The 12,915-nt window shown below is 37.7% G+C and overlaps 1 protein-coding gene across 2 annotated transcripts in view; it reads left to right on the plus strand.

The window, feature by feature from the left end:
* Positions 1–12,915, plus strand: part of Cfap54 (cilia and flagella associated protein 54) — a 210,157-nt gene that overhangs the window by 137,249 nt on the left and 59,993 nt on the right. For both annotated transcript variants that reach the window (XM_074084168.1, XM_074084170.1), the window contains exons 40-45: positions 735–887; positions 2,495–2,686; positions 4,471–4,558; positions 4,827–5,036; positions 9,093–9,159; positions 11,680–11,862. In XM_074084168.1, coding sequence (XP_073940269.1) covers positions 735–887; positions 2,495–2,686; positions 4,471–4,558; positions 4,827–5,036; positions 9,093–9,159; positions 11,680–11,862 — 893 coding nt within the window. The remainder of the gene's footprint in view (positions 1–734; positions 888–2,494; positions 2,687–4,470; positions 4,559–4,826; positions 5,037–9,092; positions 9,160–11,679; positions 11,863–12,915) is intronic.

Raw genomic sequence — 12,915 nt, forward strand, 5'->3', positions numbered from 1 at the left:
TCTTTCCATTTCCTCAGATTGAAGAAGTAAGTCTGTTTGTAATTCAGTGCTAAATCCTGCAATTCCTCTCTCTCCTGGGCCTTCTTCATGGTGTAAACCACACATAATTTCGAGAGCTGTCCCTCACTCGCACAGAGACTGCACAACAGCTCTCTCCCACCAGCTCCCCTTCCTGGCACTTTTCAGGATGGGTGGTTAGTTACAGACCCACTTACCACCCTAGCTCTACCTTTCCTCTGCACTCTTCTGTCTTAGGAACCTGTCTTTTCTTCCCTTCAGAGAGCAGTTGCCTGTCTCCAAGATTCTTTGTTTCCTCCTTTCGTCTCTTTCCCAAGGCACCTTTGCTTTGAAGAAACTGCTGAAGAGCAGATTATTTCATTTTTTATGATCAGCAAAAGAAAAAGTAGGAGACTTCCTAAGGAAAATTGGCAAGATCTGAAGTTATTTGCATTTCATAAGAACCAAAACTTATTTAGAAAAGTTGTATTTTTTTAAAAAGAACTTTGAAATATCCCAAAAGAAGAGAGAGAGAGAGAGAGAGAGAGAGAGAGAGAGAGAGAGAGAGAAGAGAGAAGAGAGATCTGAATGTTGAAACACCTGCTGCAGATCTGGGGGCTTTGAATTTAGCAGTTTCAGGTTGGGACCAAGAAATTCTCTGAATTAGAACCACACTTACTACTAGTTGGCTCTGTGCAGCCTTTTATCCCCAGCATCCCCCTCTCCTTTCCTTTCAGAATACAGCCGAGCCAAACAGCTTCTGAGTGTGCCCGTGGATGTGACAGACACTTTGAGATGCTTTAGAGAGACCCTGGAAAAATCCAGATACCATAACAGATCAATGCGACACAGCAGAAAGTTGCTTTCATTATTTCTTGCGCAGACCCAAGGTAAATGCGTTTTTTAGATAGACCACACTGCCCTCGCTTGTGTTCCCGACATGCCCACTCCTGGTTGCCTTTTACTATCTTCCTCTTGTCCAGTGAATTGTCACCTCTCTCTTACACTTTTTCTCAGCCAATGCACTTTCCACCTGCTTTTATACTTGTTGTGAAACTAGCAAACTCCATTAAGTATGGTAGATGTGAAAATCATGTTCATTAATTTTTCAGATTCTGTACAGTAATGTTCTTACAGTTTCCTTTGCAGGTGTGGGGCTACGCTCATGTTTTCCTTTCATTAGTAGATAGATTGAGTCATACTGAGTTAACTAGACCCTTTCACCAAACACCACTTTATCAACCTTGAAGATATGGATGCATTTTAAAATAAGCATCCATAAGATTTCTTATTAATACCTTAGATTTTGATCTTAGAGATTTCTTTTAGCTTAAAACCAGATATTCCTAATCGTTGGTTCCATTTCATTTGTGTGTTTTTTGTCTTCTCAATATCTATAAATTTGTGAATGCAATTAAGGCAGAGTTTTGAGTGGTAAAGTGGTAAACTCAGGACTTTTTTCCAATTAGGTTGAGAAACATCCTGTATTACCTATATTTAGGTCATTTAAACAAATTTAAAGCTCTATATTATGCCTCTTGCTCTCAAACCAGAATAATAAGAAACTTAATAAACTTAAACCTAAAATAATTATATTTTAAGAAGATTAAAATTGGTTTAAATATACATCTAAATAAAATACTAATTTCCACTGAACCAGTCTTTGAGAAATTTGCCTAGTTTTTGTAGCCAATGATGGTTTTATTTATTTGCATATTTCTTTATCTGTTATTGTTGTTGGCCTCCCCTTTCCTCCCTCCAAAAGCACTGTCTATAAGTAGCCAAAGTTTTTGGTTATATTGTCTGCAGATTTACTTTATGTTAAATTAGCATTCATGTTTACCTTCTTTCAATTATGGAACCCATTAACAATGGTTGGGCATGAATTAAAAAATCAAAATACAATCCCTAAGAATGGTTTGCTAGCTTGCCTGAGTCTCACCTGGTACCAAAATATTCTCAACAGCTTATCCCTAGTCCTCAGGCTCTATAGACTTCCAAATCCAATTTAGTTTCTCTCTGCTCCTTCTGACTACCTTGCTGGCATATTTTTTCTTTTACTTTTTCCTGTATGTTCTCTCAGGCCAGAACTACATAAGTGTTACTTCTATCCCAGAGGTTTCTGCCCCAGAGGCAAACTAACATATTGCTGTTGGAAGCTATTAAAAAAGGGCAAACTCAAACTGTGTAACTTCCCTCAATCCCCAGGAGAAGCAAGGGATTACTCAGCATTAGCTTTCTGGCTGGCTGGCCCTCTGTAGTGCTCTATATGAAATAACTTGGGTCCAGAGCCCATCCATGTACACACACCTGGGGGCTTCAGAAAAGACCCTGGAAACAAAGTGTGACCCTGGATATAAAGCTGCAAATAAATCTCAGCTAGCACAAAATCCTTCCTTCCTTCCCCCGTTCCATGTCTTGTTCCTTTTCCTTCTCCACCAAATTCCCTTCCTTCTCCATTAAAAAAATTTTTTTTGTTCTGTTTCCACAAATTTAGGAGAGAAAGGAATAAACAATTCCAGATTTAATACTGGAAAAGTGGAATTTTGCCTGGGGACAGAAGAGATGCACATGTCAACACCCCCCAATCTTTCTGAGGAGCAGTTCAGAGTTTTTAGCTCAGTGGAGAAAAGCAAACTTCCCTATTCACAACTAGGACTGGTAATTTCTTCTTATCACCAAACTATTGGTAAGGCTAAACCATTATGTCCTTGTCAACCTGACTGATTGCATTAATGTTGAGATCGCCATGGTCCTGAAATGTCACCTTTAAAGTAGGATGAGAAAGTTGGAACAGAGGCTATTCATCTTACCCTTGTAGGCAGGGATGACAGTCTCCAGACAGAAGATGCTTTTGGCCCTTCCATTGCCCTCTTGCCTAGACTGGCTGTGACCATTGTCAGATTCTCAGCCACCTTTCTGTCCATCCCCCTTTTACTGAAATTGTGGACCTCTTGTGGGGATGAAGACACTGATGTGCTTTTGCTCTGTCCCAGCTAATTCCTTTTTCCTCATCTTTCTCTTTGATTTGAGTTTTCTTCTACAACTTCAACAATATATTATCAACTCTTATTATAGACCCAGTGTCTCCCTTTTTGCAATAGACATTTTGTAATTCCTCCTTTACTTCCTGAAACAAAATTTAACATTTAATGTATTCTTCCTGCATACATTATTTGCCCCACCCCCATCACTATGGCACTTTAAACAAAATCATTTTCTAATAAGAGAATCTGTGGGTAGGTATGTAAATGCTCAGGAGTTGCAAGGTGTGAGAAGCGTTTGGATGCCTCTGCCTTGACTGTGGAGTCACCATTAATATGTCAGCTACAGATGTGAACTGACACAGGTGTGTTGTACTGGTGACTTAAGGACCATAAGCACTGTGAAGTATGGCGACATGATTTTCTAAAATTGTGAATAAATTTTGGTAAAGTTTTGAACAAAACAAAGTACATTGATTGCATTTCTGGAAAATTCAGGGCATTTAGAAATCATTCAACAATACTCTTTTCATATGTAAAATGAAGGTAACTATTAGACTCAGGTAGTTGTAAACAGGTTTCTCATCTTTTCCCTCATTGTGGGAGAAGTTTCTGTGCATTACAGGCCATCCAGGATTGCTGGTCTTCACCTACAAAATACATGTTGAGTTGAGGCCCTCATTGTGACAGCTAACCAAAACCTTTTCTCTCCCTCTTCCTTCATTCCTTCCTCCCTTCTTCCCTCCCTCCCTTCCTTCTTTCTCCCTTCCCTTTCCTTCCTTCTCTCTCTCTCTCTCTGTCTCTCAAAACCCTTTGTTAGATTTCTAAAATGCCCTCTAGGACCCAGTGTTGCCCTCATTAGGAACCACTGCCATGTTATTTGGGGTTTTGGGCTACACAACTTTGAATGCATGCATTTATTAGAAAACTTTAAAAATATGACATTAAAAATATTTTTCTGCATTGAGATAAAAGGAAAAATCTAATATGCTATGATCTTGTGACATCTGTGCTAAAAATAACCTCTTTCAGCTTTCTTATCTGCTATAGGAGAATCTCTACATCTCTCCATGTGGCATTCAAGGGTCTCCAAAATCTTGAGCACTACCTCCCTTTTTAAGCTCCTGGTCCACTTGCTCTAAGAAACCATACCGCAGGCACACCCATCCTTCTCATGTATATTATCTATCTCCTTATATGTCTTTTTCATCATCTCCACCTGCCTGACTTTATTCTACTTTTTCCAGGAGCCTTCTTGTTTCATATGTGTTAGACCCAATCTCCCAGTCTTCAGTGTTCAAACAGAGCACCGTTTGCTTTCTCTCTGGGTATATATATTGTATGACATTTGAAAGCACTATTAACTTGCAGCCTTCTTATTGCAATGTACACAGTTAAGGAATAATGCAGTTTAAAATATTCTTGCAAATATAAAAGAAATATTTTCTTTGGAACTGACATTTGTTCTTTCACTTGATTAAAAATACAGATGTTCTCCAAGCCAGCAATCAAAGAAGTCTTAAAGTTCAGGCACTGCATTCACTTGGAAATCTTCTCATCTTTGCAGAAAAGAAAAGGTAGCTCTTTAGGAGTGAGTAGAGCAAGGGCAAACTTTGATAATTTTTTCATTATTTAGGATAAAATATTATCTTCCATAAATTTTAGTTCTATGATAATAGTACATTTTATTAATTAAATGGTACCTGAGATAAACTGTTATGAGCAATGAACAATATAAATTTATTCTCTAACATATTAATAAATACTTGTTTTTCTTTTTGGCATATAGATTTAATAATAGGTCTCAGGAAACATGCTCTTTGGTGCTCTGTTTCTGGTTTTTAGGGCTGCTTTTAAGTGCTGGTGTCAAGCTCTTGATGACATATTCAGAAAACCAGATGTGCTACATACCTGGAAAGAATTTGGCACCTCCCTCACCAATACCACCAACAGCTCTTTGCTTCCAGGTTTTAAAGACTACAGTGAAGAGTTTCTGTCAAAGGTTGGCATTTGGGGGTGCTTGCAGGGTGCACTCATATCAGCAAAGATAGCACAGTGAGTATGAGAATGTAATGACCCATTCTTGCTACTAAGTGTCTTCGTGGGTACCCACCTGTTCTGTGAGTGCCATGCCGCTCCACACTAGATTCTTGGACAATTATGTCCATATCATACAGGGTAATGCAGTTAACTTATTGTGATGTTTATTGTTTATGATTTTCTTCTCTTCCCATGACATCTTCCACCCTCAAGATTCATGGGAACAGGCCTGTTCATGGGATACACTATATCCTATTTATGGGATACACTGATGAATCTCAAGTTCCAGGCCTGGAGTGACCTTCAGTAACTACTTGTAGAATGAGCACAAAAATGAAAGAACAGTTAGTATGGAGGCAATAATAGTGTAGAGTCTGGCCAACTTAGACCTAATTCAAGAGCTTCCTAGTAACCCTTGTCTCAGCGTGTTTGTTAGTCATTCTCTCTGAGCCTCAGTATCCTCACCTATAAACTGTGGTGGTAAAAATTACTTGGTATACTCTACTAGATTGCTTGGATTGCCATAACAAAGTACCACAGACTGAAGGCCTCAGACAACAGAAATTCTTCTCCCGGCTCTAGAGGCTAGATATCCAAGATCAAGGTGTTGGCTCTGGTTTCCTCTGGGGCCTCTCTCCTTGACTTCTTACATTGTCCTTACATGGTCTTCCTCTGGAGGGGTCTGTGTCCTAATCTCTTTTTCTCATAGGACACTAGTCATATTGGATTTTGACTTACCCATAGGACCACATTTTAATTTAGGTACATCTTTAGAGACACATTCTCTAAAGAAGAATGTGACATTTAGTCACATTCTGAGGTTAATGGAGTTAGACCTCACTGTATGAATTTTGAGGGGTGGCAATGTGGCCCTTAACAATGTCGTATTTGATTCCTATTGCTGCTGTAATAAATTGTTACAAACTAGTGACTTAAACAAAACAAAATTTTTGTTGTTTTGTGGTGCTGAGGATTAAATCCAGGGCTTTGTACACAATAGGCAAGTGCTATATCAGTGAGGTACAGATCATCTAATTTACTGTCTTACAGTTATAAAGTTCAGAAGTACCAAAATAAAGGTGTTGACAGGGGCTGTGTTTCTTCCGGAGGCTTAAAGGGAGAACCTTATTTCCTGGCCTTTTCTAGCTTTTAGGGACCTCTTATATTCTAGCTTCAACCCCATCTTCTATTTTCCTCTCTTCCCCCACCCTTCTCATCTCTCTTACTCTACTTCTATCCTTGCATCTCCTCTGAGCCTCTGACCTTTCTTTGTAAGGACCACTATGATTACATTGGAACCCACTTCAATAATCTGGAATAATCATCCCATCTTAAGGTCATTAGTCTAATCACATCTGCAAGGTCTTTTCTGCCATGTAGGATAAGCTATTCACAGGTTCCAGGAATTAGGACATGAAGGTTTTAGGGGGGTGTTATTTAGCCTACCATACATAAAATATGTTACTGTTTATCACAAAGCCTTGCACATAGTTAGCACTTAAGCCTATCTTAAATATTTGGTCAATGTGAGAAACTTAAAAAGCATAAAGGTAGTTGAAGTATCCTTTACCTCTCTAGTTACTTAAAGAAGTAACTAAGTGGTCTAAAGAGCTCATTTAGAGTCTTATTTTGAGCTACAGAGCAAATTCAACCACAATAACAGCAAACACTTCTAGTTTGTTTTCTTAAAATATCTTTGGGCAGAGGATGTACAAAATTACCACTTGAAAACTATTAAATGTTAAAGATCATTGAAAACTTCTGTCAAGTTTGACTTTTTTGTACTGCTGGGAAGGAACTCAGCCTTAGACACACACTCACACACACTCACACACACACTCTCCCACTTAGTAGAGGCTGACAGTCAGAACTAGAAGAGTTGAGGGAGGAAAGTTCACACCTGGGAAGGAACAGCTATTGCATTCTTGCCAGATGGTGCCTTAGCTCTGAGCCTCTGAAGTTGTACCTAGTGAATTCAGCCAGAAGAAAGCCATTTCCTGGTTACACAGCTGGATGCCTGACTTCCCCAGGAGATGTGAGTCTATAGGAGCTTTGGCTGTTTTCCTAGACTTTCTGTGTAGAGGAAACTCTTCTCACTGCAAAATCCCAAATCAAATACCCACACAGAGAAGTTGAACTCAGATGGATAATGCTATTAAATATAGTGAAACTGCCCACTTTTGTCTAAGTAAGTTTTAGGAGAAGGGGATGTGGTTTATTAGTTGCAAGCTGTAGGTATCAAGATCCATATAAGGACAACTCATACTCTTTAAGGGGCGTAAAAGGAGAAAATAGTAAATAGAGAGATATTCTCTTAATCTTTGATGGAGAGACTTAATGTTGTGAGCAGCTCTGTAAGACATAGCTGGCATGAAAATACATTGCTGCCTTTGGTGAGGAGAGGATTAATCAACTATCGTCATCAGAAACCTTAACTGTGTACCTCCTTTTGCCAAAAAATTCTGTCACTGGGTTTGAGAGCCAGAAAGTTCTTGGTCTTATCAGAAAAAGAATTCAGTGCCAGACACATGAGGAGACTCAAGCACGAGCAGGTTTTTTTTTTTTTTTATTCATATGTGCATACAATGTTTGGGTCATTTCTCCCCCCTGCCCCCAGCCCCTCCCTTACCCCCCCGCCCCCTCCCTGTCCCCCCCTTACCCCTCGCTATCTGGCAAAAACTATTTTTTTTAATTTTATTATTCATATGTGCATACAAGGCTTGGGTCATTTCTCCCCCCTGCCCCCACCCCCTCCCTTACCACCCACCCCACCCCCTCCCTCTCCCCCCAACCCCTCAATATCCAGAAGAAACTATTTTGCCCTTATCTCTAATTTTGTTGAAGAGAGAGTATAAGCATAATAGGAAGGACCAAGGGTTTTTGCTAGTTGAGATAAGGATAGCTATACAGGGAGTTGACTCACATTCATTTCCCGTACCGTGTGTGTTACCTTCTAGGTTAATTCTTCTAGATCTAACCTTTTCTCTAGTTCCTGGTCCCCTTCTCCTATTGGCCTCAGTTGCTTTTAAGGTATCTGCTTTAGTTTCTCTGCATTAAGGGCAACAAATGCTAGCTAGTTTTTTAGGTGTCTTACCTAACCTCATACCTCCCTTTGTGTGTTCTCGCTTTATCATGTGATCAAAGTCCAATCCCCTTGTTGTGTTTGCCCTTGATCTAATGTCCACATATGAGGGAGAACATACGATTTTTGGTCTTTTGGGCCAGGCTAACCTCACTCAGAATGATGTTCTCCAATTCCATCCATTTACCAGCGAATGATAACATTTCGTTCTTCTTCATGGCTGCATAAAATTCCATTGTGTATAGATACCACATTTTCTTAATCCATTCGTCAGTGGTGGGGCATCTTGGCTGTTTCCATAACTTGGCTATTGTGAATAGTGCTGCAATAAACATGGGTGAAGCACGAGCAGGTTTATTAAGCAAAGCAAAAGTGAACTCTCCAGATGAGAGATGGGCGGGCTCAAGAGAGAGCACTGCACTGGGGGAGGGGGTCTCAAACCTCAAGCTCTAACTGGAATTGTTCTCTTAATGTTAGCCATCCAGGAATAACACTAGGTTTGCTAATTCCCTGCCTAAGTCTTGTATTATTTCTATTCTAGGGATTTATCCAGTGGATTAATAAGATATGTGCTCATAAATGTAGTTGCACTATTTACTTCAGTGTTTGGAAAAAACAAAATAGAGTTGATACTTTTATATTATGCTACATTCATGCAATAAAACATTAAAGTTCCTTAAAATAGTGAAATAGCTTATTATGGACAATTTGCATATAAGAGTAGTATGTATTATACACTTTTATTCTTAATATGCATGTGTTTATGTTTGTCTGTGTACAACTACATAGAGAAAAAATCTGGAAGGAAACTGTTACTAGAAATTATGTTTGAGTTGTAGGGTTATAGGAGATTTTTAATTTTCTTTATATTTTCTTTTCTTGTATACTTTTTTTATAATATTTTCTGTATCCTAGATAAATGTCTAAAGACATAGTTATCTCTAAATATTTTGGAAAATTGTCTGCTAATCAGTTTTTCTCATACTTAGGTTTATTAAGACTGTGAACGTTAAAAAGAGAATCAATTGTTGTCTTTTGTCTGCATTACTCTTTCAGGTAACACTTGATGTACTTTTTTTTTATAGTAGCACAACTACAATCATTTTGTAAAAAATGTGCAATAGTTTACCCCATTCATAGAACTCACAGATAGAAAAGTAGGAAGAACCACGATAAAATATCACACACCCATCTTTCCTCTTCTGGCTAAGCCTTGGTGGCACCTTCCCCTGAACATCCACGAGAGTCAGTTTTCTTCTTTAGTAGAAGAAGGAGTTTTACAGAAAAGGAAACTGAGTCTCCTGTCATTAGTAAGATCTTGTTACTAGCCATCAGTGTGAAGCCAGTCTGCTTGACTCCAGATGGTTGCCTGAGGGTTACCACATCTCTAAGCAAAGCTGTGATGGTTATATGATGTGAAGTATATGATCTAATGAAGACTAGAAGTAAGTTGAAGACTACAGAAGAGGAGCATTTGTGTTTCTCAGGATTTTGATTTCATTTCCTTGAAGAAGAAAGCAGCTTTTATCTGAACTATGGGACATTCTGTGATTCAGGGAAGGAGCCAGGGGCCTTTGTCCATCGCTAAAGATGCTGTTTACTTTGACGGATGGACTTATGCCCTTAGTCAGTGTATCAGAGTAGGCAGATACTTCTGAAATCTGGATAGATAAGCTCTTTGGGAAAGGCTTCTACTAATGTAATGCCAGACTTTGCAGTTTTTAAATATGCCACATACCTTTTGCCTGTGCTTCAAAGGCAAGAGGGAAAAAGGCAGAAGAGCCAAGGAAATGATCTGACTGACTTCTTCTATTGCCTTCTTTACTTCTGCAGCAAATTGTCTTCCAACATAATGCTGTTTATATTTTAGAAAATATGTGATTTTTAAAAATGTTCATACCTGTGACCCCAGCTATGTGGGAGGCATATGTAGGAGGATTGAGGTCCAAGACTGCTTCTGGGGAAAAAGCACGAAGACTGTATTTGAAAAATAAGTGAAGCAAAAAAGAAAGGGCTTGGGGTATGTGGCTCAAGAAGTAGAGTACTTGTCTAGCAAGTGGGAGGCCCTAAGTTCAAAGCCCAATATCTCCAGAAAAAAAAGTTTAATTTTTTGTTTAATGTGAGTTTTAAGTATTATTAAATTAGCTGGGCACTGGTGATTCACTCCTGTAATCCTAGCTACTTAGGAGGCAGATATCAGAAGGATCATGGTTCAAAGCCAGCCGGGGCAAATAGTTCATGAGACCCTATCTCAAAACAAACCCCTCACAAAAAAGAGCTGGTGGAGTGGCTCAAGGTGTATGCCCTGAGTTCAAACAGATCTTTTTTGTGTTTAGGACCACACACAAAAAAATTAGCACTGTTAGTAATGCTACACATAAAATAAAAACTAGCTGGTGAGATTTACTTTAAAAGCTTATTGATTTTTAAAAACTATTTTTATTTTTTGAAAAAATAGTTATAGCCCATCTTTTTATTAGCATAAATTAATTGTATAAGGGGTGTTCATTACAGTATTTGTATACATGCATATAATATACTTTGATCAAATTCACCCTGTCTATATTACTCTTCCTTAACCCTCTTCTTCCTCCTCTTTCTTTTAAACCATTTTTAGTGAGTTTCAGTATACTGTTTTACTTCAATTATATTCACCCTGTTACCCTCTTCTTCCCCTCTCACCCTCCAGCTGGTTCCTACCCCAATAGTCCCCTACTTTTAAAATGATTTTTAAAACACGTTCGTCAAGTTAAAAATTTTATTGACATTGTATTTTAGAACAGAATACTGTGCAACCTTAGTTTTTTTTTTTTTTGGCAGCACTGGGATTTGAACTCAGGGCCTCACATTTGCTAGGCAGGTGCTCTACCACTTGAGCTTCTCTACCAGCTGTGTAACCTTAATAAGCTACCTGATTGAAATTTTTCCTGATATGTACATTAAAATAATTTTACAATGCATTTGTCATCAACAGATGGTAATTATTTAAGATAACCAAAGAAACACTTCTAAATATAAAATTTGGTTTTATGTATTCATCTTGTTTCCTAGCATCTTATAAAATGTTGGTCATATCAGTTACCTGAGAAATATTAGTTTGCTCTTTCTTCTGCTTGTTTAGATTTTAAGTTGTCGTTTACTCCACCTGTAGCTTGGTATAGCCGAATAACAGATATTTTTAGTTAAATGGCATGAATTTGTATCTTTTTTTTCTGCCACTATTAGCTGTTTGACCTCAGATAAGTTAATTTTTTAAACTTTAATTATATCATTTATAAGATAATAATCCTTCCTTCCAAGGGTGGGTTAGATGATCATTAAGTGAGATGATATTTACTATAAAAATATGTCAGTGGTGCCCGATAAAAATTAACCCTCACTAAATGATGACATAATGGTAACTTCTCACCTGAGTGATACAGTGGTCATACCGTGTCTAAGTACTGTTTACTATGGAGTACAGTATGCCCTGCATGTACTCAGCACTTTAGGAAGTGACCCATGTGCTTACTGTTTCTTGTTTCATTGTTGCAGATGCAATGTATATCTCTTTATTTCACTGGTCTTCATTTTCAGGGTTTGCTTCGAACCACACTTCCACATCCCAAAGCTGAACGTTGCTATGCTCAGTATGAAATCACTCAGCTTCTCCCAGGCATTGAACTCTTCACAGACAGCTTTAGGGCCGACATCTGCTCTGTCATCGCAAGCCTGTATTACATCATCCGAGAGCTGCACTTTGCTAAGCATAATCTAATAGTAAGTGATTTGTAAAATAAGCAACTCTGAATGTACCATGTGTTTTTACCCCACTCACTTTATACTTTTCAATTTTTAAAAAAATTTTTTCTTCTTTTTTTTAATTAGTATACATTAATAGTACAAGGGGGTTTCATTGTGATAATTCCATAGATGCATGAAAGTTTTGCTAATGTTCTTTAAGTCAGCTCTTATTTAACTTTTAAATTCTATATATTTAGAATATATTTCTATATATTTAGAATATATTTAAATTCTATATATTTAAAATTATATTTAGAATATATTTAAATTCTATATATTTAGAATATATTTCTTATCTATATTCCAAAATAATTTGTATTAATGGTTTTCTGGCATCGTTTGTATTGTATTTTGGATACAAAAGCAGCGTCTGTTTGATTTTGTTTTCTTTTTTTTACTCTATTATTTTACTGTTCTTTTCCTTAAGAATTTTGATGAAGTTGACTAGAATGTGTCAGTGATAGTAAACATGGAACTGTAGAACACTAGATGAGAACTTACTCAGTTCTCATCAGCACCCAAGCCGGGAGAGCGTCTCCATGTTGAGATGAGCTTTTCTTTGTGTCTTGTCTGTCAAGAGTGCATCTAAAAGACAACAGACTCTGTGGGACAAAAGATATTTCTTAAAGTCCTAGGAAATCCAAGTCCAGCGCAACTCTTTTTCTCCAGGGGAAAGAAATCACAGAACATATCATAAATTTGAAGTTGATTACCTCTTAAAAATAAATTAATAACCTCGAACTACTGGTCACTTTTATATTTTCTTCTTTTATCTTTTATCTTTCTTTAGGTGCTTTCCTCTTATGTGTGTGTGTGTGTGTGTGTGTGTGTGTGTGTGTCTTTTTTTCTTTACATTTGGTTCTTGATATCCTTTCTCCTTTTCTGCTCTTTCCTCTTTCTCTATAACTTCATACTCATACTCCTTTCTTTGTCCATAGATTGTTTTCTATTCTTCTGGTATATTTGTTCTTCTAAATTCAGTTTTTTCTCTTTATATTAAAAATATTTATTGCCCTCAATATGAGTTGT

The sequence above is a fragment of the Castor canadensis genome, chromosome 8, assembly GCF_047511655.1.
Source record: "Castor canadensis chromosome 8, mCasCan1.hap1v2, whole genome shotgun sequence".
NCBI classification, from domain to species: domain Eukaryota; kingdom Metazoa; phylum Chordata; class Mammalia; order Rodentia; family Castoridae; genus Castor; species Castor canadensis.